The sequence below is a fragment of the Peromyscus californicus genome, unplaced genomic scaffold, assembly GCF_007827085.1.
Source record: "Peromyscus californicus insignis strain IS unplaced genomic scaffold, ASM782708v3 Scaffold_11__1_contigs__length_118956290, whole genome shotgun sequence".
Classification (NCBI taxonomy): Eukaryota; Metazoa; Chordata; class Mammalia; order Rodentia; family Cricetidae; genus Peromyscus; species Peromyscus californicus.
The window spans coordinates 22,407,464-22,435,064 of record NW_026294402.1 but is presented as its reverse complement, the minus strand read 5'-3'; the positions used below and the strand labels follow the sequence as shown (position 1 = coordinate 22,435,064).

The 27,601-nt window shown below is 44.1% G+C and overlaps 1 protein-coding gene across 2 annotated transcripts in view; it reads right to left on the bottom strand.

Moving 5' to 3' along the window:
* The window catches only part of Ncapd3 (non-SMC condensin II complex subunit D3), a 79,643-nt gene extending 52,045 nt beyond the window's left edge, over positions 1 to 27,598 (bottom strand). For both annotated transcript variants that reach the window (XM_052755261.1, XM_052755269.1), the window contains exons 1-13: positions 26,991 to 27,598; positions 19,835 to 19,989; positions 15,039 to 15,201; positions 11,882 to 12,066; positions 11,387 to 11,557; positions 11,220 to 11,281; positions 10,807 to 10,894; positions 9,986 to 10,119; positions 7,940 to 8,012; positions 6,744 to 6,869; positions 6,376 to 6,628; positions 5,921 to 5,977; positions 5,596 to 5,670 (exon numbers count right to left, since the gene is read on the bottom strand). In XM_052755261.1, the coding sequence (XP_052611221.1) occupies positions 5,596 to 5,670; positions 5,921 to 5,977; positions 6,376 to 6,628; positions 6,744 to 6,869; positions 7,940 to 8,012; positions 9,986 to 10,119; positions 10,807 to 10,894; positions 11,220 to 11,281; positions 11,387 to 11,557; positions 11,882 to 12,066; positions 15,039 to 15,201; positions 19,835 to 19,989; positions 26,991 to 27,054 (1,606 nt within the window). In that variant the 5' untranslated portion in view covers positions 27,055 to 27,598. The remainder of the gene's footprint in view (positions 1 to 5,595; positions 5,671 to 5,920; positions 5,978 to 6,375; positions 6,629 to 6,743; positions 6,870 to 7,939; positions 8,013 to 9,985; positions 10,120 to 10,806; positions 10,895 to 11,219; positions 11,282 to 11,386; positions 11,558 to 11,881; positions 12,067 to 15,038; positions 15,202 to 19,834; positions 19,990 to 26,990) is intronic.
* Between the last annotated feature and the right edge of the window lie 3 nt (positions 27,599 to 27,601).

Below are 27,601 nucleotides of genomic sequence, written 5' to 3'. Positions count from 1 at the left end.
GTATCATTTTTTTTTTTTTTTTTTTTGGCTGGGGGGTAGCTCTAAAATTTCTGTGGAATACAAAGGATCTGGAAGAGCCAAATCACGTTCGAAAAAGCAAACACAGAGAACTCATACTTCCTGATGTTTAGAACCTATGATGCAATCCAGAATATGTCACTGCAAAATATCCTTCTATAACAAAAAGACTTTTGAACTGAAAGCAGTTAAGCAGTGCAAACAGGGAAAAGCTGTTTCCACTCTCTGCCCAAAGGCATGAAACAAATTCTCTGTCCTCAAGGAGTCTTACTAGCCCAGAAGCATCAAGGAAGGGGTCTCCAAACAAAATCTCAGTCTACTAGACGTCTACGTCCTTATTGTCCCACACCTGGAAGCCTAAAATCGCATACACACACATCATTTTTCAACAGATTTCCTGTTTTTCGTTGAAGATACTATGTAAGGCTAAGCCCCCGCTGATTACTTGGCACTGAGGGTTCTCTCCCATGATGTGCACCCCACATGTCAGTAAACCCAATTTTCTTACTAAGCTGCTGTTGGCTTTTAAGAGTTTGACCCAATTAATATAAGTTGAGAGGAAAAACACTTTTCAGGAAAGATGGGCTTGATCCACCCTCAGGGACAGACTGGAACTGAGTCAGCTGGCATCGGGTTCTTGGGTGTCCCCTTTTAAAGTCCACATATAAGGTGGGCAAGAAACGTTACAGGTGAGGTGGGGGCAGCATCTTCCCACTGCTGGGGACTACAGTTTTCTGAAGGCTTTTACCTTGGTGAAGCAGGGTCACTCATTTCTGGGGTGTTGCATACCACGCTGGCTGGCCCATGAGATTCTGGGGGAGTCTACTGTCTGCATCTCGAACCTTGTTTTAGGAATGTTGGGGTTACAGACACACACCACTGCACATGGCTTTTATAAAAATATGGGTTCTGGGACTGAACTTGGGTAATATTTTTACCTGCTAAGCCATCTCCCAGCTCACTCTTTATTATTTTTGATGTTGGGACTTTTCCTTCTGATCCTTTTAACAGTCAAATCATTTTTTTTTTTTTTTTTCCGTTTTTCGAGACAGGGTTTCTCTGTGTAGCTTTGCGCCTTTCCTGGGACTCGCTTGGTAGCCCAGGCTGGCCTCGAACTCACAGAGATCCACCTGGCTCTGCCTCCCGAGTGCTGGGATTAAAGGCGTGCGCCACCACCGCCCGGCCAACAGTCAAATCATTTTATTCACTCTAAACCTGCCTTCTTTTCTTGAAAAACGTACTTATGAACTTCACTTTCTAACTCTCTCTACTTACTCCCTTTCCACATTTTGAATAGTCTAGCTTTTCATTTTCCCGTTTTCTTCTCCCTTTCCTTTTCATTCAACTTTTAAAACTTTCCGGTTTAGGGCTGGAGAAATGGTTAAGAGTACTGGCTGCTCTTGTTCTTTCAAGGAACCCTGGTTCAATTCTCAGCATCCATACGGTGGTTCCCAACTGTCTAAAACTTACTGTTTTTAAAACTTTCTGTTTAGGGCACCAGTGAGGTAGCTTAGCAGGCAGACACTTGCTAAGCTTGACAACCTAAGTTCAATCCTTGGAACACACATGGTGGAAAAAAGAACTGACTCCACCAAGTTGTCTTTGGACCTTCATTATGCACCCATGGCATGCATGCCTAAACACACAGACACAGACAGACAGACAGACAGACAGACAGACAGACACACACACACACACACACACACACACACACACACACACACTAATCCAATAAAACGTTTCTTAAAAACAACAAAACAAAACCGTTTCTGTTTCAGAATACTCCTATCCCACCATTCCTGTTGTCAGAATCCGGGTATGGAATATGGATATGAAAAGTGGTACTTGGCTTCTACTTTATACTTGTCGCTGTTACGACTGTCTGGCAAAATGCTTTGACTACATTACATAAAAAGCTCTGCACTGAGCTCCTTTCCCAGCCAGGGAAAGAAAACACCTAGCTCTGTAGCCAAGCTGCCCTTGCTTGAATGTGAGAGGATACTTGAACTCAGAGACTATGGGAGAGAAAAGCTCAAGCTGATGATCAGGCTATAGCAGACCTGGCTAGAGAGAAGGAGCTGGCAATTCCCCACCCCTGCAGTGCAGCAGAGAGAAGCAAGACTCCTGCACACCGTGTCTACCGGGGCTGCTGCACAGACTGCTCCACCCCTGCAGTACAGCAGAGAGAAGCAGGACTCCTGCACACTGTGTCTACTAAGTGAAATAAAAGCTGAGCAGAAAGCCTTACCAGCTGACTGGATCAAGCAAAAGTATCTCAAGGCTTGAAGACAAAGTGGATGAATCAAAGCTCCCAGGCAGTAATAAAGACAAAACCAAATTAGGAACAGACATGCATACAGTCTGGGGTGGGATCAAAATAACAAATTAAGATATATTCTTTTTTCTTAATTTGTTATTTTGATCCCACCCCAGACTGTATGCATGTCTGTTCCTAATTTGGTTTTGTCTTTATTACTGCCTGGGAGCTTTGATTCATCCACTTTGTCTTCAAGCCTTGAGATACTTTTGCTTTGCCCTGGAGGAGATGGGAATGGGGGGGGGGGCGTTGGGGGGAAGGTGAGGGGGACGGGAGGGGGGAGAACAAGGGAATCCGTGACCGATATGTAGAACTGAATTGTATTGCAAAATAAATTAAAATAAATTAAAAAAACAAAAACAAAAAAAAAAAAACAAATTAAGTATAGAAGGCGGCATGGAGATGAAAGGCAAAAAACAGAACCCAAACCAAAAAGAAACTTACTCAATGAAATAGGAAATTTCCCAAATCTTGGGAAAGAACATTGATTTAAAAAAGGAAGTGTTTGCACCCCGGGCCAACATGACCCGGTTGTTTTTTAAGAGTACAGAAGAGAAAAAGAATATGAAATCCACAAGAGAAGTGCCATCTCTCTTATGTAGACAAGCCCACCAAAGGAAAAACAAAAACAAAACCCCGGCAGATCAGATCATTATGAGCAGAATAGCTAGCTTTCAGCATTGAGAGAAAGTGCTTTGAAGATAAACATAGACTAAAGAATTTTATGACTTCTAAGCCAACACCTCAGAAGACAAACAGCTTCAAGAGCATGGGGGAAGGTTTCAGAAGAGTAATAAACAAGCCTGAGTATTAGGAAAATGACAAATGATAGGAATTACCATGTATCTTCTAATAATAACAACCCTGAATGCGGTCTTAATTCTCTAATTAAAACACACAGGCTGGGCTGGGCAGTGGTGGCACATGCCTTTAACCCCAGCACTCGGGAGGCAGAGGCAGGCAGATCTCTGTGAGTTCAAGGCCAGTCTGGTTTACAGAGTTCCAGGACAGCCAGGGCTATACAAAGAAACCTTGTCTTGAAACACCAAACACCAAACCAAAAAAAAAAAAAACCAAAAAAATCAAAAACCTACCACAGGCTGTCTGGCTTAAAACAAAAACAACAACTGTTTGCTGCCTGTAAGAAATATTCCTTGGGCCTTGGTGCCACCGGGCCCATGTTGATGTCCAGGCCAGAGATGCTGCCGAGGGCCCTGTCTGGGTCTGTGTTCCTGCTGCAGCTAGGGTCTGCCATGATGTCCATGGCCTGTGTTGCCATAGAGGGTCATAGGAACCATGCTGGTGGGAGAGCTGACTCAGTCCCTTGCCTGAGGGGGCGAAAGGTGGTGGTGTCAGTGGCCCAGGCCAACCAGATCAGCTACCACCCAGAGCCACATCCTGGGCCTTGGGTTGGCCCACCCTAACATCTACCCCATCTGTGACCTGCTGGAGTGCGTGAAGGGACTGATCCTGTGGAACAATAACCACAGGATCTCTAAGACTCAGGGCAACAGCAGGATGTCCGAGAGGAGTTTCAGTGAGGGTCCAGTGATGATGGTGTGCCAGAGGCCCTAAACCAGACCAAAGACTCACTGCAATGAACACTCTGTGGTGGGCCTGATTGGACAAGAGGGTCTAATACTGTGTGACACACCGCAGCTCCCAATGCCACTAGGGTGAATGAAGAGGTGTTAGAAAGGCGGAGGGGCGATGGGGTTTTTTGGTTGTTATTGTTTTTAATTAAATTTTTGGGGGGAGGTTTCTTTTGGGGGGATGCTGCAGGGGTGAGGGGACAATATGGAGGGACTGGAAGGTGAGTGGGATTGGGGTACATGATGTGAAATTCCTAAGGAATCAATAAAGAATTATGTTTTTTTTTTTTTTTTTTTTTAAAAAAAGGAATATTCCTTGTTAGCAAACACATACAAAGTCTGAAGTAAAATGATAGGAAGGGCTGGAGAGATGGCTCAGAGGTTAAGAGCACCGATTGCTCTTCCAGAGGTCCTGAGTTCAATTCCCAGCAACCACGTGGTGGCTCACAACCATCTGTAATGAGATCTGGTGCCCTCTTCTGGCCTGCAGGCATACATGCAGACAGAACACTGTATACATAATAAATAAATAAATCTTTAAAAAAAAAAAAATGATAGGAAATGAGATTCTAAGCAAATGAAACCCGGAAGCAGGCAGAAGTAGCAATATTGGTATCATATAGGGCAGACTTCAAGCCATAATTAGTCAGAAGAGATAAACATATTGGTAAAATATATATATTAATGCCAGGTAGTGGTGGTGCATGCCTTTGATCCCAGCACTTGGGAGGCAGAGGCAGGTGGATCTCTGAGTTCAAGGCCAGCCTGGTGTACAGAGTGAGTTCTAGGACAGCCAGGGCTACAGAGAGAAACCTGCCTCAAAATAAATAAATAAATAGTAAAGAATATATCAAAAAGCTGAAATCAAACATATATATACAAATATATACCAAAAGCCAGTACACTCAACTTCATAAAAACAAACACTTCTGACATAAAGGGACAGGTGGGCTCTGACAGTGAAACAGGAGGTGACTTTAACACCCCTAAACTTTACACAAACTGGATAGAGTGGTGTACTCCTGTGACCACAGCACTTAGCACGTGCAAGATTTAGGAGCACATCATCCTTGGCTACAAGACTCTGTCTCAAAACATAAACAAAACAACCAATTCTGGCAAGTGAAACGCAATCCTGAAACACTGCCTGTAGAAATGACTTTCTTGTCTGGGTATGGTGGTGCATGCCTTTAAACCAGCACTTGGGAGGGAGGCAAGGGCAGGCAAGGCTGAAGGATACATAGTGAGACCCTGCCTCAAATGTATACACAATAATAAGCAGTTCTTAATAAAATAAAATCAGAACTGTCATATGACTCAGCTTTATCACATGTACGTGGGTTTTTCACTGGAAGAAATCAATATACAACAGATATACCTATACTTTCATGCCTACTGTGGCATTATTCACAACACTCAAGCCACAGATTGACCTCAGTGTCTACAAAGATAGGGAATGTGATATACACACACAGGTGGGATTCTATTCAACAACACAGAAGAACACACTGAGGCCACCTGCTGGGAAATGCTTGAAGCCACAGATCATGTCAAGCGAAATAAGCAGACTCGGAAGTATACTATCACAGATGTTCTCCCATGTGAGATCGAAGGGGGCACACTGGGAAGAGGCAGCAAGAGGGAGCGGGAAAGAACAAGTGTGGGTACCTCCAGACTGCGTTCTTTCGCCATTATTATCATCAGTGTTGCTTTGCGTCAACTGCCAATTTCCACTGGGAAGCACTATAAAAAGGAAAAAAGGTTAAGGTAGAAGTCTGTTGTATTTCAATAGCACAAGGCACTGCATGTTACTCAGATGGTAAAATGGCGGAAAGAGACCTCAGTTTCCAGGAAGAAGAAACATCATTAGGACAGGCGAGCATGGACGCAGGGGCCATACCAGCAGTCAGCGCAGTTGTTTTTTCTTAAGTTCAAACAAAACTTCAAAAAAAGTTCAAAACAAATTCAGTGTTTGAAAAATACTGATGATTACCTGTTGAATGTCTCTGTAAGGTACTAGAGCGACTCTGTAGTCCTGAAACTAAAGGACCTGAAAGTAAGCAGAGGGATAAAAGTATAAATCCCGCATAAACACACAGAGCCACAGTCAGCAGACATGCTTGGAACTGCTGACAGCTTGCTTTTGCTTCAGAAAGGAGTTTCAAACGTCAGGCCTCCCTTCTTAAATGGGGACTTGAAGTTGGAGATATGCTCAAGTTGTACAACACATGATTAGCTGTGTGAGGTCCTGGGACACACACACACACACACACACACACACACACACACACACACACACACACACGGCCTTAACAAAGAATGATCCACTTGCAGTGGATTCATTTTTTTAGTTTATTTTTTCTTTCTTGGTTATCCAAATGGGTCTTGACCCATGGCCTCTTATCACCGAGTTACGCCCGCCTCTCCCCTCTCCCACTCCCCACTCACTGTTAATGAAGATCTCCAATATACTCTCTGATGTGCTGCTAGCAGACAACTCCAGACAATGTGCAAAGCTGGACAGTGCCTTGCTGCGGACAGTAGGTGCCTTGTCTAAGCAACGATCAAATATAATTTCTTGCACGAAGAATTTATGCTTTAGAAACTTCTGATGCTCCAATAATACAGTGTCATCCACCTCTCTTTCAGGCAGCTCTAAGAGAGCTAAAGCAACATCAAGAGTGAAAACGCGGTGTGGAATCTGCCAAGGCAGAATCAGAGGAATCGATCAGTAGGAGTCAGAACCAAAGCGAAGAGCTCATCTGCATTCAGACCTGGCTGTCATCTGGTGGTCAGAGCCAGGACCCATCTCCTACCTTAGAACTCCGCGAGTATTTGTGAAGCCAGGCGATGAACGCAGCGTATTCCTCAGAGGGAAGTTTATTAAGCAGCTGGACCAGGGACTGTGCTGCATAGGTCCGATACTCGGCTTTATCTACCACCTGGAACACATAAGAGAAAACTGACTGGCCGCCCACTGCAGAATGACTGAAGCTCACGGTGTAGCTGGAAATTAGCAGGTGTGATTAGCTCAATGATAAATGACGTTTTTATCATTTAAAACCAGATAAATGACGAACAAATTTTATGCTTTATACCCCATTGAAAACTAAACTATTACCCCTGCAGAAAAACACAATTTCAGAGACTATGCATCTCTACAGTAGATACAGTTCAAATTAAAAATCATTTGCTTAAACAGTTCCATAAACTTATGAAATATTAGTAAAAATTTGAGAATGGAAGCTAGTGAGATGGTTTAGCAATTAAAGAGTGCTTACTGCTCTTGCCAAGGATCTGGGTTTGGTTCTCAGCACCCACAGAGTGGTTCATAACTGTTTCTAACTACAGTTCTAGGGGATCCAAGACTCTCTTCTGGACTTCATGAGCACCAGGCACACACATGTGCACATATATACATGTAGGTAAAACACACATATATATTAAAAAAAAAACTTTTAAGACTAGAACATGATTAGATAATTGATATTAGTTTGTCTTTTAGATAGTAAATATTTTATGTTCTTTTAAAAGTTCTTATCCTTTATAGAGAAATACACTAAAATATTAGGAATGAAACAATATGATGGAATTTGCTTCAGAAGAAAAAAACCAGTGCGCATGTATGCTCAGGATATACACACCAAACAAAACTGATGAATTATGGGAATGTGCTGACTCACACCATCCTTCCTGTTCCTGTACATGTCTATCATTTTCCAAAATAAAAATTTTGTATTTTAAAGGAACATTTGTTAGCTAGGGATGGTGGTGCTGGCCTTTCATCTCTGCACTCAAGAGGCTAGGAGCGAGAGGGTTCTGATTCAAGCCTACCGCCAGCATATAGGAAGACCCTGCCTGCGAACACCCACAAAATACAAGGAAAAAGTGCACTGTTGAAGAGAGAATCTGTTATTAGAGAGCTCCCTGTGGTGAGGCTCAAGAACAAACGCAGGCACCTATCTTTGTGTGTTCAATACTGACATACAGTAACCACCGAAGCACACAGTACCTTGGCACAGATATGCTGCAGTAAGATGCCCAGGACTGGGAAGACGCCTTCCTGTAGTTCATCCACAAGTGAGCTAGTTCAAATGAAAACACAAACCCCATTACAATGTATCTATGACGACAATCCAGCAGTCACTTCTGAACTCTGTGCTCAAACACCAGTTTTTGTATGTTTTAGAACCTCAAATGTTAAAAACAGCTTGCCTACCCACTGGGGGCCGCAAGGTGGCTCAGCGGGCGAAGGCATTTGGCCCACAGGTCTGGCAACCAGAACCCATTTAAACACTGAAAGGTTTGAAGACAGCACTGACCCCACAAAGTTGTTTTCTGACTTCCCCATGGGCTTGTGGCATGGGCAGGAGTGCATGTCGTGCACGTGTGTATACACACACACAAACACACATGTAATAACAACTAAAAATTGTAAAAACGAACTATTCCTTTTTGACTTGTTTCAGAAGAATAAAGATATATTGCAACAGATGAGAAAAACACGCTTCCTATGCAGTTCAATAAAGAGTTTTCATTGAGAAGTGGAGTCATTCAGAGAAGGACAGAGAAATTCAATCTTCATGGGCTCTTTTAACTACAGTAACTTTCATGGTAGGATGTAAACTACATCACATTAGGATGAGCATGTCACCCGGACTCAGTGGCGCCTGGGCAGGCTCAGAGAGCGACGACTAGCCACTGCAGTCTCCTGGTCCACTCTTTGATTTGTATCTTCACATAAACGTTCAACTGGCAATATGATGAATCGTTTACTTACTTTTGCTTTTTCTGAGACAAGGTCTCTCTATGTAACCCTGGCTGTCCTGGAACTCACTGTGTAGACTAGGATGGCCTTGAACTCAGAGATTCGACTCCCTCTGTCTCCCTAATACACATTAAAGGCATGTGCCATGAATTCTTATGGGAAAAAAAAAAAAACAACAATGTTTCTACTTAACACATCCTAGATATTTAATGTTTTAAAATTCTTATCCATGAAGCTAGTCAGTGAGTTGACTCAGTGGGTAAAGGCACTTTGCCAATAAAGAAAGCTTGGTGCCCTGAATTCAGTCACCAGGACCCACATGGGGGAAGGAGAGAGCCAATTCCCCCAAACTCTCCTCTGACCTCTTTATGTGTGCTGAGGCACGCGCGCGCACACACACACACACACACACACACACACACACACACACACACACACACACACACGGAAAAAGAAGAAAATAATATCACAGCCAGGCAGTAGTGGTTCACACCTGCAAACCAGCACTCAGGAGGCTGCAGCAGGACTCTCTCAAGGTCCAGGCCAGGCTGATCTACACAGTGAGTTCTGGTTCAGCTGAGGTAATAGTGAGAGCCTGCAAAACACCAAACCAAACAAACCAACCCTGCCAAGAGACACTCGCTCAGTGACAAGATAATAATATCATCCAGTGCCAACATCTCCAACCACACTCAAGAAAGAAGCCTGCAGCATGAACACACTGACCCGCACACATTCACTTTACACTGCACACCAAACACTGGGTGACAGAGGGCGACAAATGGAAGAGACAGCAAACGCACCTGCCCAATAAAGCCAAGAGGGGACTTTCAGGAGGAGCTAAGCAATTCATGGCAGAAACTGCAGGCTACCAATTATTTTAAGAAGTTCAAAGCAGTTTACTTACTTTCACCCTTTAGCAGGTACTCTCTGTTGTAGAGGATGGAATAGAAAAGTGAGAACAAAGGAAAATGTGCAAGAAACAGAGAAACGTTTAAGTAGAGAGAAAAAGTGGAAGAGAGGGCAGACTTTCTGTTCGGACAGAAAGGGGGTAGCCGTCCTCTGCTGATGGCACAACTGATGGACTCCGGCTCAAGAACTACAGGTGCACTATGTCCTTAACACCACCCCGACACAGAAGCTGCCAAATGTGACCCAGACACACGAAACAGATTGGCTACGGTGGGTCTGACAACCAATGCCACAAGTGCCAGATGCATTAGTTAGTGTAGGGCCCAGACTATCAAGGAAGAGTGATACAAACCAGAAGTCGAGATGCATGCACTTTACCTGATAAACTGGACTGCCTGGTTTCTACAGCTGATGGCTTGTGAGGTTATCGCAAGCGGGGCACAACGGGACCTCTCCCCTACTTCTAACATCAATATTACATTTAGCATTTGATGGAAAATAGAACCAATAACCTAGAAGAGAAAATAATATTTGGCTTAAAGTATGATAGAGAATTAAGTGGCATCAAAGATTTTGCTGCTGAAAACTAGGGACGTCATACAAAAAAACAATCTGTTTCATCTTGGAAACTTAGTAATAATTTATGGGGCCACCAAATATATTGGGTATCTACTGGTAAGGAAGGCTAGACAGCAAGCAGAAATAGTGACATTTTATTAACGAAACAGTATCAAGTCCTGAAATGATATAGTAAGTCAAAATGGTATCACAGCCAGTTGCCCATTAGCCACAGAGCATATTGCCAAGACACTTCCCCAGTGACGTCTAAAGGTGTGGCCAGTACCAATCCTGGATCAGTTTTCCTATACAGACGTAACTATAGTACAACTTAATTTATAAGCCCACATTAAAGCTGGGCAGGCATGCAACTTGCCTGTAATGCTAGCAGTCAAGGTGGACACAAGGGAGCCCCAGTTAACCACAATACAGATGAACAAGATTTAAAAAGTAAAGCAATTATAATAATACAACATAACAAAAGATATGTGTCCACTCCCTAAAAGTATGACCAGTATTCACTTCTTTTAGCCAGACATAATTTCAGCTAACCAAAGACAAATGGAGTAACAAACATCTTTGCATATGTGGTTTGTCTACTTCCGATTCAATTAGGGAATTAGAATACACTTCTCCCCTACCTTATTTCCTTCTCCATGGATTGGGGAGCACAGCAAATACAATCCATAATAGGCCAGCTCTGATATGTGTTTTACTCCACTAAAGTTCCTAAAGAAAAGGGAAAAGCCTTGGCTAATGGATTTGATTATAGTAGGAATATTCAAGCGCCTGTTAAGCCTTCTCTGTCCATTCATTTATTTTATTTTCGGATGCAGTATCCCTGTGTGTGTTGCCCAGGCTGCCCCTGAACTTCTTCATTCAAATTACTAAAGGGCCTCAACCTCCTAAGCAGCTAGCATACATGTGTGCCACATCAGCATTTTCCATAAGCAATTTAAATGACTAAATTCTGCTTACATACTAGTTAGAGTAAAGTAGCACTTCAGCTCTGAAAAAATCATTACATCGTCATGTTGCAAGATTAAGGGCTTACCTGGCTTGTGAAACAAGAAATTTATGAGGAATTGGCTCAAAATTAGTTAATGCAACAAACACCTGGAAGACAAGTACCAAAGAAAAGTGAGTTTCTTCTATTCAGTAAATACTAGCTATACCTACATTTTTTTGCAGTTAGCCCCAAGTCTTGGGGGTTTTACTTACCTCTATACAAGTTTGTATAGACTGTGGCTTTTCTTTAAGGGAAAACTTGGGCAGAAGCCTTAAAAAATTCCTTAGAAGATTAAATATGGCATTTCGTATATGAGAAAGGTCCCAGGCAGAAAAATAAATCTCCTCTTCCTCCTCCTCTTCCTCTCCTGAAAATTCATCCACCTGGATCACAGAAAACGTACAAGTGACTATGATGTCTCACATGCTTGTCCCATGGTTTCATGTGCCCACATGAAGTCAATGCCAGTTGTAGCTGGGCTCATAAGATGATCTAACTTTGCCCAGGTCCCTATGCTGTTCTAGGTTTCCAAGGCCAGAGTGGTCTGCACTAGACTGCATACTACAGTCCCTTTAACTTCTCTGTGTGTGGGCGTTGACAGTCTGTATGCAGTCCTGGCGGTCCTGGAACTCACTATGTAAACAAAGCTAGTCTGTGCACCACTAAACCCAGCTTGGAAATATCTCCTTATCCCACCTGCTTCTTACCTGATCATCCTCTTTCCTAGGTGGTTTTCCTCTTTTTCTGCCCCTCCTATGATTATTCTTAGAACTTCTGGGTTGTTCCTTTTTTCTTTTTTGATTCAAGTTAGATTCCTGAGGCCAGCTCTTCTTCAGAATCTGAATACACTTGTCAAACATCACTGGGTGGAATACCTGATTGACTACGCTACCTAGTCACAAGAAATAGAGAATGTGCAGGTTAGATTTTTTTTTTAAACAGAGCCTTGCTAACTTGAAATTCATAAATCTCCTCATCCTTTGGAGTGCTGGGATCACAGGCATGCAACTCCATCAGCTTAGGCAATTGCTTAATTGTCTCAAAATACGTATAATAGGCAGGGGAGATGGCTTAGTTTGAAAACATGTGCTGTGTAAGGGTAAGGACCAGAGTTCAGATCCCCAGAATCTACACAAAAGCTGTGCAGGCATAGTGGCCTGCCTGTAATTCCCCACTCAAGCAGACATGGTATCCCTAGGACAATCTGTTAGCTAGCTGGACTGACAAAAACTGATGAGCAACCGTGAGCTCTGGGGCCAGAGATACCCTGTCTTAATAGAGTGGGGATCTATCAGGGAAGTAATAAGAAATTAACTTCAGGCTTCATACACATGTGTACACAGCTGTCACCAACATAAAACATGTGTGTGCACGGGCATGCATGCACGTGCGCACGCGCATACACACACATACACACACACACACACACACACTCTCTATGCATTAACAGATGCAAAGTTTAAGAAGCAAGAGATGGCCTTTCCACCTGACTCTGAGGAAGCAGTGAGCCTTCAGTAAAAATGTGCCACTTTCAACTTCAGCCCTAGAACACAGCAATAATGCTGATGAAGCAGGAATAAATAACAAGATTCCCAGATCTGGTTCTGACAGATAAATTCATTTTACACTTGTCTCCCACTAAAAACAACTGTAAAACTGGACAAAGATGCCTAATACAACCAATACAAAACACTAAGAAAAAGGGGAGGGTAAATAAAACCTGAATTGCCCTAATGTCTCTGTAGGTAATTCCTGGATCTCAGCAGAAAAATGGTAAATCCAAGCAGAGGCTAGTGCTGCAGAGTAGAGGAATGAGAGCCAGGAAGGCAGGGCAGCCGGGATCTACAGAGCAGACTTCTCAAGAAGGGCAGCTACATAAACAAACGCTCCAAGATTCTGTGCAGGCAGACCATCACTGTGCACATGTGGGATAAAACTCCATTATGGTGAGTGAACAACTATTTCCCCCCAAAACAGAAGAAAATTGATTTTCACACTTCACACAGGGCTGACACATTTGAGTTCTGCACAGCCATAGTACAGAGATCGTTAGAACATGCAAAGCATTGACAGGGGAAAAATACCTTAACAAGAGTCATAATAATAAAAAGAATATAATACTGACACGAAGTCAGGCATGTAGATCAGTGGAACAAAATCGAAGACCCACACATGAGTACACATAGCTTCAGCCATTTAATATTTGACAAAGACACAAAAACATGAACTGGAAGAAAGCATCTTCAACAAATTGTGCTGGGTAAATTGGATGTCCACATGTAGAAGAATAAAATTAGACCCATATTTATCACTTTGCACAAAAACTAACTCCACATGGGTCAAAGACCTAAAACTGAAACCACAAACACTGGAATTGCTAGAAGAAAACATCAGGCATCAGCCTACATGATGTAAGTATTGGAGACCACTTCCAGAACAGGACTCCATTTGCCCAAGAAATGAGCCAACTATGACTTTATATAAAGTGGGACTTTATATAAAGAACTCAAAACACAAAGAATCAAAAGCAAAAAAAAAAAAAAAAGCGACCACTTCAAAAAAAAATGGGAGGAGGAGGAGGAGGAGGAGGAGGAGGAGGAGGAGGAGGAGGAGGAGGAAGAAGAAGAAGAAGAAGAAGAAGAAGAAGAAGAAGAAAGAAGAAGAAGAAAATGGCTAAGAAATAACTCAAAAAATGTTCCCAGTCCCTAGCAATTAGAGAAATGCAAAGTAAACAACTTTGAGATTTCATCTTACCTCAGTCAGGATGGCAAAGCTCATCACCACCACCAAAAACAAAAGCTAGAGTATGCAGGCAAAAGGGAACCCTCATCCACCTTTGGTGGAATTGCAAACTGGTAGAGCCACTATGGCAATCAGTATGCAGAACTGTCAACCAGCTCAAAATAAAGATGCCACCTGACCCAGCTGTACCACTTCCTAGCATATGCCAAGGACTTGACAACATACTCCAGTTAGATGCTCAGCCACGCTCATTGCTGCTCTCTTCATAATAACTAGGAAATGGAAACAGCCTAAACAAATGCTCTCCAACTGATGAATGGATAATGAAAATGTGGTCTATCTACACATGGAATATTATTCAGCTGTAAAGAAAGATGAAATCATGACATTTGCAGGTAAACTAGAAAAGATCATATTGAGTGATAAGCCAGACCCCAAAAAACAAATGCTGCATGTTCTCTCTTATCAGAGGCTCCTACTTCCAAATCTTCAGATGTGAATACAGAGCCTGGAGTAACCACAGAAACCAGAAAATAAAAAGAGACCACTGTCAGGGTAGGGGAGTAGGAGAGACATAGAGAGGGGAAGAGCAGGACACAGTGATCTGATCAGGGAAATGGGAAAAAGGAGGAGGCTCTAACTAGGGAGGGGAGTGGGAGATAAATACACAAGGAACGTAGAAAACAATAAAGATATCTCGAAAAGTAGTAACAAAAAAGTCATACTCCCAAATCTGAGGACACTAAAACATTAAAGTCCCTTATATAAAAGTTTGAATAATCATCAACTTTTGTTTCTCTTTGAAGATGGCTATTTACATATAAACTACACACACCTTCCTGTATACTTCAAATTATCTCTAGAAGTCCAACACAGGGTAAAAACTATATAATAATTGTTCTGCTGTATGGGTTAGGAACTAAGAGGGAAGTCCGTGCATGTTCCATACAGACACAGTCATCACAGGCTTAAGAACATACACAGTATCAACAACGCAACACTTTCTTTTCAAGTATTTTTCCCATCCAGTTGGCTGCATACAGATGTGGAACCTATAAACACGGGGGGGGGGGGGGGGGGGGGGGGGGGGGGGGGGGGGGGGGGGGGGGGATGTATACATACCTGGTATTTCCAGTAGCAAAAAATAGAGCCCAGCAGCATGAAGGCCATATTCTCGATACTGCGCACTGGCGCCTTTTTTATGTGCTTCCTGGACGAAGTGGCAGAACAACGCCACCAGCGTATTACTGGAAATATTATTCTCAGCGAAGAAGGTCCAGATGCTCTGGGAGGGGAGTGCAAATCACAAAAGCCAGTAGTTAGATGGCCTGGAAAAAAGCTTACCGATGTTTACAAGGAGCTAGCCCCTCAGGAGGGAAATATAAGGAGTGTAACTCATTTCAGAGCCTGCTTAGCATGCACAAGTCTTGGGCTGGATCCTTAGCAACACACACACACACACACACACACACACACACACACACACACACACACACGCACACACACACCCATGTACACGTATGAGCACATACACACAGTCTAACTACTAATTATAAATGTCTGCCAGTGTTCTGGTCTGACTCTGAACCAACACCACAGCTCTGTGTGTTGAATGTTTGTTCCCCAGCTGCTGGTACCATACGGTGAGGCTGTGGAAGCTTTAAGGGGTAGGGGCTGGCTGGCAGAAGAAGGTCACTAGTGGTAGGCTTTTGAGGATTATAGCTACAGTTTGTAGCCATCTCTGCTTTAAGTCCATAGATAAGAGAAATACCCTGGTTTGCGTTCTGTTGCTGTGTAAGCATCATGACCAAAAGCAACCTGTGGGGAGGGGAGGGCTTATTTTGTTTATACTTCTAGGTCACACTCCAGCACTGAGGGAAATCAGGGCTGGAACAGGAGTAGAAACTGAAGCAGAAGTCTTGGGGGAATGTTGCCTACTGGCTAGCTCTCTGCCCTCTGCTCAGCTAGCATCTTATACAGCCCAGGACTACCCTACCTAGTTACGGTACCAGCCACAGGAGAATAAGCCCTCCTCCATAAATGAACAATCATGACAAGCCCACAGCATCGGTTCCCTCCTAAGTCCATTACGTGTATGCACAACCACAACAGGCCTAGAGTATCTTTAAAAATAACAAAGGCTAACAAAATCCAGGAAACCAGGCTGTGTGTTTCTGCCTTCCTTCAGAAGATAGGGCAAAAAGCAGGGCATGTGGCATACATCTTTAATCCCAGCACTCTTGAGGCAGAGGCAGGTGGATTTCTGAGTTTGATGTCAGCCTGGTCTTCACAGTGAGTTCCAGGATAGCCAGACCTAAATAGTGAGACCCTCCTCAAAAACAAAAACAAGACAGTAACACAAAAGACAGGGTAAGGGCCAGGCAGTGCTGCAGAGCAGCCACACTGCACAGTACAGACTGCTTCACAGACTACTCTGGGTATGGTGGTCTATGTCTATCTATAATCTCAGTACTTGGGAAGCTGCAACAGAGTCTGAGGCCAGCCTGGAGTGCACAGCAAGACCCTGTTGGAGAAGGAAAAAGGGGGGGGGGGGGAATCCTTTTGTACGCTCCTGTCCTTGACAGTTACACTCTGCTCCAGATGCAGTGGGCACCTCCCTCTGACTGCAACATCTGGTCACCAGAGCTCTGCTAGTTCCATCACCCCAGCTGAGGTGGCTTCATGGCTGCTGTCTAGTCTGCAGGGTCTGGACTCCCATCACTGACGACTCCCCTGTGGCCTTATTCAATAACTCCCTCTTTCTACCATGTCCTCTTCCTGCCCTGGATAGTATTACGCTTGTCTCAGGCCTACTCACACCTTGATCTGGAACACTTTGCTCTTATCTTGTGACCTGCATTTCTAATGACCAGTCACACCTTTCAAGGATCTTCAGATATAATCTCACCATGGTTAGCATCCTCCTCCTAGCTCTGGTGCTGCGCTGGGATTTTACTGGCAGTACCGGGGACTGAACCTAAGGCCTCATGCATGCTGGGCAAGCATTGTGCCACGGAACTAAGCTAGCCCTTCTTTCTTTTCTCATTCCTAATTTGGCAATTTACATCATGCCTTAGACACATGGCAAAGACTTCTTAGTTCTAAAACCTCTATTAATTGTATCTAAAAAAATTTCCGGGCTGGAGAGATGGCTCAACGGTTAAGAGCACTGACTGCTCTTCCAGAGGTCCTGAGTTCAATTCCCAGCAACCACATGGTGGCTCCCAATCATCTGTAATGAGATCTGGCGCCCTGTTCTGGCACGCAGGCAGAACACTGCATACATAATAAATAAATCTTTAAAAAAAAAAAAAAATTCCTAGCTGGGCGGTGCTGGCACATGCCTTTAATCCCAGCACTCAGAAGGCAGAGCCAGGTGGATCTCTGTGAGTTCAAGGCCAGCCTGGTCTACAGAGCAAGATCCAGGACAGGCACCAAAACTATACAGAGAAACCCTGCCTCAAAAAAAAAAAAAAAAAAAAATCCTGTTTTTAGCTTTCCTTATCCATTTCCACAACTAAACTCCAAACCACACCATTAGCACTCAGCACATACTTCCAGCAGTCTCCCAGAGGATCTCCTGGTGCAGATTTTCCCACTATAGTCTGTCTATGGGCAAGAACATTTGTTTTAAAACAGATCTATTCATGCTGTGAGTTAATATATGCATGCTACTTAAAACAGAACCTCATACATAATCAGGCCTTATTAAATTTTCCAAACTCCACAAGTGAAGCCCATTTATGCTGGCTAGTTTTATATTACCTTGACACAAGCGAGGGTCACTTGGAAAGAGGACACTTCAACTGACAAATTGTCTCCACCAGACTGGCCTGTGGACAAGCCTATGGGGCATTTTCTTGATGACTGATGTCGGAGGGCCCAGTTTGCTGTGGGCTGTGCCATCCCTGGGCTGCTAGTCCTGACACTATAAGGTAGGCAGAGCAAACCATGGAGCAAGCCAGTAAGCAACACTCCTCTACGGCTTCTGCTCCGGCTTCCTGCCCCGACTTTCCTCAGTGACAGACCGTTATCCCAAAGGTAAGATGAAATAAACTTCTCACCCAAATCGCTTTTGGTCATGGTGCTTTATCCCAGCAAAAGAGACCTCATTAGGGTAGCATTTAAAATGACCTGGAATCTGTTCTCAGTCAAACTTACTGTCTGATGTCTTAAAATGTTTTAGAAATTCTGAATGCCATTCACAGCACACTGTCATACTTCTCACCATTCCTTACATATTGCCACCGTGCCTCAACCTTAACCCTGTCTTCTAAAGTACTCACTGGAATGCTCAGTATCACTCTGAAGGCATGTTTACTTGGATGATTTATTCTTGAGCAGTCCTATCTGGCCTGGAACTGCAAATCACAGAGATCCACCTGCCTCTGCCTCCTAAACACTGCGATTAGCGCTGTGTGCATGATCACATCTGGCCTGTATTAAGACTTTCTTACTCTGTTTCTAAGCCTTTTGGGTTTTTTCTTTTTCTCCCTTAAAAACTTCATTAAATTACATTTATTTGTGTGTGTGTGTGTGTGTGTGTGTGTGTGTGTGTGTGTGTGTGTGTGTGAACACTTGTGACTGTATCACAGCACATGCTTGGAGGTCGGAGGACAACTGTAGGAGTTGGTTCTCTCTTTCTATCACATGGGTCCTGAGAATCAAACTCAGGTTGTCAGGTATGGTAGCAAGCACCTTTACCTGCTGAACACTGGGTATCCAGCCCTCTTGCCGGCCCTTTCGGTGTCTGAGACAGGATCTTCTCTATAACCCAGGCTGACCTTAAATTTGTAGCAACAATCAATCCCCTGCCTCATCCTTCCAAGTACTGGGATTACAGCTGTGTGCCACTATGACTGCTTCTTATCTATCTGTCTGTCCGTCCGTCCGTCCGTCCGTCCGTCCGTCCATCCATCCATCCATCCATCCATCCATTCATTCATTCATTCATTCGTTTATTTTTAAAGACAGGTACTCACTATGTAGTTCTGGCTGTCTTGGAACTCACTATGTAGAAGAGGCTGGTCTCAAACTCTACTGCTGGGATTAAAGGTGTGCTCCATCACACCCTGCTGACCTTCTTTTTTAAAAGACGTTAATGATCTCAATATCAACAAGCACAAGAAGGCTGGAGAGATGCCTTAGTGGGCGTAGCACTCGGCTCACAAAGCATGAGAGGCTGAGCTTGGACTCTCAGATAGCAGAGACAAGCACATCCCTGAAGATCATCGGCCAGCTAGCCCAGCCTGCTTGGAAAACTTCCAAGTTAGTGGAGCCCACTAACGCAAAGGAAAAGTGGAAGGCATCTGAGAAGCAAGACTAAGCTGTTCTCTGACACCTGCAACGTCCACCAGCACAGGAGGCAGAACACAGTGTTACGGCCGTGTGTAAATCACCTTACTACTTAGTGCTTTAATACAAGCTTTCTTTTCTTTCTTTTTTTTTTTGTTTTTGAGACAGGGTTTCTTTGTGTATCTGTGGCTGTCTTGGAACTCACTCTGTAGACAATGCTGGCTTTGACCTCACAGATCCACCTCCTTCTGCCTCACTAAGTGCTGGGATTAAAGGTATGCACCACCGCCACCCGGCTAATACAAGCTTCCTTAAAGTTAAGGCCTGCCTGGGCTGTTATTAAGCTTTCAGTGGCCTTTTCGCTTGGTTTGTCTGGTAACTCTTCCTTTTCTGTTTTACCTTTAACCTGCTATTGTAAAAGAGCGGTCATGTCTTGAAAACAAAAATCACAACCAGAACCTCAAATATTTGGAGCAAAGCTTCTAAGACAGCCCAAAGAACAGAGCATAGTTTTCACATTACTTACCCAAGAAAATTCTTTTTAATTTAAACTATAATGACTCTTATCCTCTGCAGCACATAAAAACGGGTCGTTTGATTCATTTATTTATTTATCTTTTTACCTCTAAGGATCCACTTTCTTCCGTAGCAAAGGGGAAAAGGCTTCCATAGAGCTTTGTAAACGCATCTGTTCCAGTCTCTAGGATCTCTGCTACTATGCTGGGATCCAAAGGCTCAGTCTCTGTGAAGTCCAGTTCCCATACTGAGTTCACCCATTCTTTAAGAGAAAATAAAGTAAAATTAATAAATGCTCTCAAGCAAGTAAAAAACAATCACCTTTAAATGCCAGGTATATTCTAGATATATTCACAGATACGACTACAGTCATACAGGTGTTATATGTAATAAAAGGAAAGCCATAAAGATTAAGAAAACCTTTTTTTTTTTTTCCGAGACAGGGTTTCTCTGTGTAGCTTTGCGCTTTTCCTGGATCTCACTCTGTAGACCAGGCTGGCCTCGAACTCACAGAGATCCGCCTGGCTCTGCCTCCCGAGTGCTGGGATTAAAGGCGTGCGCCACCACCGCCCGGCAAGAAAACCTTTTTTAATGTAAGCATAGTGGTCAGGAATAATTCAGTTTCTTGGAAGTCTGATACAGGAAGATTACCACAAATTCAAAGCCTACCTAGAGCTACACAGTGAATTCCAGAACAGAGCTGCTCAGCAAGACCCTGTCTCAAAAATCCAAAAGAGCAAGTCATGATGGCGAACGCCTTTAATGACAGCACTTGGGAGGCAGAAGCAGGCAGATCTCTGTGAGTTTTAGGCCAGCCTGGTCTACAAAGCAAGTTCCAGGACAGCCAGGGCTACACAGAGAAACCCAGTCTCGAACCAAAAACAAAACAAAACAAAACAAAAAACCACCACCAACAACAACAACAACAAAAACCAAAAGAAAAACAAACAAAAAAAACCCAAAAGATAACCTTTTTTTAAAATCACAATGGACAACTGACAAGTAACTAGGTTAATCACCTAAAACTGTCAAAGAGGGCTGAAGAGCACTGGCTGCTCTCGAAGAGGATCCAGGTTCTAGTCTCAGCACCTACACATTGGTTCACAATCATCCCTAACTCCAGTGTCAGGGGATCTGACACCCTCTTCTGGCCTCTGTAGGCACCAGGCATAAATGTGGTACACAGACATACATGCAAGCAAAATACTCATTCACATAAAATAAAAATAAATCTAAAAATATCAAGAAAACATTTTTTAGATGTAACAGTTCCAGGAAATAAAACAGTTCTTGAACAAACTTAGTGATCAAGTTTTCTTGTAAGTTCTGCACAAAAAAGACCCAAGCATCACTGAGCTCTTCAGCCACTTCTCTGTGAAAATTTCATAAGCAAGATAATAAAACATACAGCATTTCATTGGGCCCCTGGACAATAAAACCTTGGGCCAAAACAGGGAAACCACTTCCCACAACGTTTAAACTAACAGAGAGCCAGGCTCATACAAAAGTACCCAGTGACTCCCAAGCACACCAATGAGAGGAATACGCGTCTTAGAGAGAGCAACACAGCCTGCCAGTGGCATTCCTCACCAGGCTTCTCAACCTAAACTCAACTCATTTTTTTCTAACCAGATATTTCCCGATCCCATCTAAAATTAGGACCAGATGAGCTTGTGGCTATCTCAAATTATTAGTCAGGTATATCTTCAAAGTAATATTCTTTTTAAGTTCATCATCATTTAGGAGGAAATTGAACAGAGCATAATATAAAGACAGAATAAGAGATGAGCCGGGTGGTGGTGGTGGCGCACACCTTTAATCCCAGCACTTCAGAAGGTAGAGGCAGGCGGATCTTTGTGAGTTCGAGGCCAGCCTGGGCTATTGAGCGAGATCCAGGAAAGGCACAAAGCTACACAGAGAAACCCTGTCTCAAAAAACAAACAAACAAACAAACAAACAAAAAAGAATAAGAGATGAGAGGTCTCCTCTTCACGTCATGGTTCTCAGTATCACATTACACTCAGCAATTTGGAGGTCTCCTCAGAGTACAATCTGTCCATCATCATTTTCTGTAAATTGGAAGTTTCAGTAGCTCAAGTTCCTTTGCATAGTATTCCTTCCAAACACCTGCAAACTGTCTGAGAGAAGACCTAAGGGGGCTGGGAATGCAGCTCAGTTGGTGGTGAAGCCGCAGCTACAAGCAAAATAGGACCCAACATTCAGAAAACTGAAGGATATAACCATACCTTCTCTGAACACGCAGAAATGTTTCAATGCTCATTACAGACATCACAGGCGAGAAAGTATCTTTCCCTGTCTCTGCTCCGCTTGAGATAGCTCAATACTGTCACTAGATCAGGTCAAATTTGGAAGGCAATGACTGGCCCTAATTTTAGAATCTTCTTAAAATTATCAGTGTGACTTAAGTCATGTCATTTCTAGTTTCTCGTCTCTACCACTTCATCTCTAAGATGTAAGAACACCTATCAATTACACAAAAAGTGCTTTGTTGGTGGTGGTGGTAGTTTTTGGTTTGTTGTTTGGTTTTGAGACAGGGTTTCTCTGTGAAGCCCTGGCTGTCCTGGAACTTACTCTGTAGACCAGGCTGGCCTCAAATTCAGAGATCCGCCTGCCTCTCTGCCTGCTGAGTGCTGGGATTAAAGGCGTGTGCCACCACACTCAGCCTAAAAGAAGTGGTTTATTGGAAAAATTTGGGATAGAAAACAGGTAAAGTTCCCCCTCAAAGGGGTGGTGATGGTGAACATGAGCAAGGTACATGACATACACATAGGAGAAGGTCATGATAAAACTCACCCTTTTGTAAATGAACATATATATATATATATATAGTGTATATATATACTAACATGTTTTATATACATACATACATACATACATACATACATACATACATACATACATACATACATATATATATATATATATATATATATATATATATATATATATATATATATAAAACTAACAAAACAACAACAACAAAACCCAAAAGGGCTGCAGAGATGACTCAGTAGTTAGAGCACTGGCTGCTCATTGAGAGGACCCAGCACCCACACTGCAGCTCACAACTCTGTCACGCCAGTTTTAGGGAATCTGACACCCTCTGCCGGCCTCTGTGGGTAGCAGGCACGCACGTGGTACGCAGACATATGTGCAGGCAAAACACCTGTACACATAAAAATAAAAATTAAAAAAAGAAAAATACTCTGATGTCAGGTAACCGAGTTCCTAAAAATGACTGCTCCTATTTAATTGCAGACTGTCATCAAATCATTTAATTTCCCCATATAAACCAAATCACTCCTTATCTTACTTCTTAGCTGTCAAATGGAGACAACTCCTGTTTTGCTGACCTAAGACTGAAGTGAAAAGATACCCCTCAACAAACATTTTAAGAATAGTTGATAAAGCCCTGTTAAGTTCTAGATTATAAGATGAATACCCACAATGATCAACATGCTACAATATTGTAACAACAGTTTATCCTAGAAGAAACGCTACTGAGTCTTGAATCATAAAGGACAAAGCTAGTGTGTTAACTTGTCCACTAAGACACAGCTAATCTACTCATCACTGGCACTCCATAATTTTTGTGAAAGACCAAAAATGTACTAGCCACAAATAAAACCCTCCCTGAACAAACAACTATCATTTCTTTAATAATGTGTGTCAACACAGTAATAGATATGTGTGCACAACACTGACGAGGAAACAGGAACTATGACTGGAAATTCACTAAGGGAAAGATGGATGGAGGATGGCTTCTCAACTGGACCTGAACAGGGGAGTGCATGAGGGAAAAGAATGTGGGAAGACGGAGAACACGGGCTAACGAAGAGCAGGTGCAAAGGAAACAGAACAGTCACAACCTGCGGCTCTGAGCTGAGAGGGTCAGAGTCAGCATTAGTATCCGTTCATCAGTCATACACACCAGGCACTAAGTTCCTCTGTACAAAAATCCTGTTAGACATTATAAACTACATTTGACAGATGAGGAAACCGAGGCTCATCAAGGTTAAACAATTCGTCCAATGGCAGTTCAAACAACAATAAACTAACCTAAAAGCACCCCGATGCCAAAGGTAACACGTTAGAAAGCAGACAGAGAGAACAGGGGAAGTTGTGTTGCACGAGGGCCAGCTCTGAGTAGAGCTGTCTCTTACTTGCTCACCACTACACACAGTCCGCTTCCTGGCCTGACAGCCTCATGGGCAGCACCCCTCCATCTGTCACACATGGCTACTGAAAGGGCCCCAAGTTGCAAGCAACTCCACCCCTGAATACTTACTGCGATGGGAGCACGTAAACAGTGTATGCTGGGGGGGGGGGGTAATTACCCACTCTTTGAACAAGATTAAAACTTTTTCACATGCGCTACTCTATCATTAATGCCTTCTTCAAACTGTGGGCTGGTCTCTTACAGCCTTCTAGAGGCTCACAAGCACTGAATTTGGCTTCCTGTCATTGCCTCCCCGAGGAATTCTCACTCAACACAGATCTTACACTTGCTTTCCCATGAGCCAGAGAGGTCCTATCGTCTGTTTCCCTCCTTTTCATTCCCTCCTGAGGGTTTCATCACCTTTCATATCTAATTTACATGTCCCCAGTGTATATGCCAGGCTGTCATTATGACCCACCACAGCCTCTCCTGTCTCTAAAAGATCACACACACCTTACTGTGGGGTCAGCAAAGACACTGAAGTCCCATGAACACAATGCCTATATGGCCCAAAGACCTGGGCATCATACACTTCCCTGATCCTCAATATCTTCAGTTAATTCCTTGTATTTTCATCTTCCTGGCCCTGATAGTTAGGGAGACTTGGGCCAGTGTCAGCCAAGTGTGCCCACCGGCTTGTAAGAGGCAGTCTATCAGGAACCATCCATCTCCTTTGTATCACCTCAGGTTATGCAGCCCTTGTTTCAAGGAGGGAAGTGCAATTATATTTCTCAGTTTCTACGCTTCAGGACACTCAGGCTGATCCCATCTGCTCCATGTCCCGTAGCCTCACAAGCCAGGCTGTGAAAGGCTCCTTCATTTCTTACCTAAGTCTTTACCAACTGAAGCAGTTTAGAGGCAGTGTATCCCCTAAGCAACAGGTTCTTACGTTTGGCCATTTTTAAGGCCTCCATTTTCATGCTGAATTATGGGTCACCTCTGCCCTGCTTCTTCTGTACTAAAAATTAAACCAGAGTAACATCTTTTTATGACTTCTCCCTTATTCTCTCCCTCCTCTATGATCTTTCCCACAAGTTCCAAGGTTTGGATGCCAGAAAGGGCTCTCTACCACAGATTTCATTATGCCCCACTGCCATCCAAAGCAGCAAGCCAATACCTCCATCTCATCACCTTTTCCCACATTTCCTGAGTCATACATAAGCTAATGTGGAGGGTGGCATCACGTGTTCTTTTTCCACCGTAATTCCCCTGTACGCAGTTCTTTCTGGGTAGATAGCGCGGCTTCAATGGCAAGGACCAAAAAGCTGCTGCCTTAGCTGGCCTGTAACCCCGTTCCAAATGTGCTGTTTTCAAACACTGCACTATATTCTCTAGTTCATTATCCATTTTCAGGGCATCTCCACCACGATAGCCTGCTTGTATGGCGAACTCCATCAAAAGGCATTGTACTCCATAGCACATAGAGCAGTGTTTCTCAATCGGTGGGCCTCAGCAGGGACAGGTCAAACGGCCCTTTCACAGAGGTCACCTGTCAGATATCCTGCCTATCAGGTATTTACATTACAGTTTATAACAGTAGCAAAATTACAGTTACTAAATAGCAACAAAATAATCTTGTAGTTGTGGGTCACCAGGACATAAGGAACTGTGTTAAAGGGTCACGGCATCAGGAAGGTTGAGAACCACTCACACAGAGGAAGACAGCCACTCTAGAATTCCTTTCACACATACTTCCACGTTCAGCTTGGCCTCAGGTACATTTCTTATCACCAGATTGTAAGGGTGCTAACAAACCAAAGAGAAGACTCCATCCAAGCCGAGCACGGTGAGCCAATGTGTTTGTTTACTGGAGTTACCTCCAGAAGCACAGACGATTCTCTGGCAGCCGCGTTACCTAAAAGCCCCGCCGCCATGGCACAAGTGAATGCCACAGCACTCCATTGCTACCCCACCTCCTGCATATCCTTGCATGCCCCCTTGCTCAGGACCACATGCAGCTGGGTCAGGGTTATATTAAGCTGGGAAGGGCAAAGGGGGAGTGGCTGGAACTTCTCCTAGGGGTCTACTGACATCCTCCTCCCTTGCTACCCCTGCAATAGTCTCCTGTGGATAATTACAACTGCTCTGATGTCAAGACAGCAGAGGCCATCCCTGCAGGACAGACTTCCACAACTCCTCTTCCATGGTAGGCCAATGATCTGGTCATCTGTTTAGGAAACAGATGGGAAACACCCAGAGAACTGACACATGCAAACCGGTACCTTCAAAGGGGGTAATACAGGGCATACAGGTGACAGTGACAGCATCAGAAAGCAGTGAGGATTATCCTGCAATTGCCCTGGCTGGCTATGAGGACTTGGGCCTGGACAGCAGCCTTAGGGCTGGAGCCTGGCTGTAGGGACAACAGGGGGCAGTGGGCACGAAAGGGGAAACTCCCAAGTTTGTGATTTAGCCGGTGCACTTGGCTAGCTTTGGGAATCTCGACTTCATCCGGACATCTAACGAGGTCTGCATGTGAACCACCTAGTTGAACGTATGACCACAAATTTTAAGAAAACAAAATCTGTCTGAACAAAGAGATCGGTTGTTTATAACCACCTGGAGATGGGACTGGTTAAGTCCAGGAAGACTTGGCAGAATGAAGGTGACAGATGAAGAGAACAGATGCGCTAGCACCAGGAGAGGCCAACTATTAGCGTTTTACGTTGCTGCTGTTTTGTTTTTGGGACACACCCTTCGTAGCCCATACCAACTTGAATTCATTTGTGCAGCCCAGGATGGTCTTGAACTCAGGGCAATCCTCCAGCCTCGGCCTCCTGCACGCTAGAACAATTTAGCTCTCTTTTTAACAGTTACTCGTCTGGACTGAGATCCCACCGTACGTCTGGCTGGCCACCACCCGGGAGGGATTGTCACAATCCTGGGGCTCGCGGTCGCTGCAGAGACCCGGTCTCCCCTTACCCCACCCCCACCCGGACCAGGCCGCGGGCTGCGACACCTCAGGCCGTGCAAAGCACCCCAAGCCCTGAACCCAGGGCTGGCGGCTGCGAGTCTGAGCTCACCGAGGCTGAGATCCGGCGGACACCAAGGCTGCAGATCTCTCCCAAGATCCCGTAGCGCCATCATGACCGTGGAAGTACCGGCTTGCCTCTGCTCCCGCGCGCGCTCCGAGACGTTTCTGCCGACCAGTCACAGCCGTCGGGATTTACAGTCGACCAATCACCGCGCTGGGCCGAGTTCGTAACCTAAGCCAATGGTCTGCTTCGTCCATTGCGTGCGCAGAAGTGGGTGGGGCGAAGGCTGGAGGCTAAACCAGGGTGCAGGAGATTTTTCCTCTAGCATGCCAGTTAAAGTGGGGGGTCAGGACCACACTAGCGTTCTTGTTACCAGGCTTGTCTTTCTTACACGACAGGAAACCCAGAGGCCAGGGGAGACAGGACACTTCCTGTACCAGCAGTCACCTTGGCCCCTGCCGAGTGACACTTGGCGTGCGTGTCAAAGGTACCTCACCCGTCGGACAGCACGCAAGCGTTGTTCATATTCGAACGTGAAGAGTATCCCGGCGTTTGTCGGGCTAAGCAATAAGGGAAATGCAACCAGAAGTATTACAAGGGCGCACCTGCCGTGCTAGGACTTTACGGAACATCTGGGCCCGTGTGCTGCTGGAAAGAAG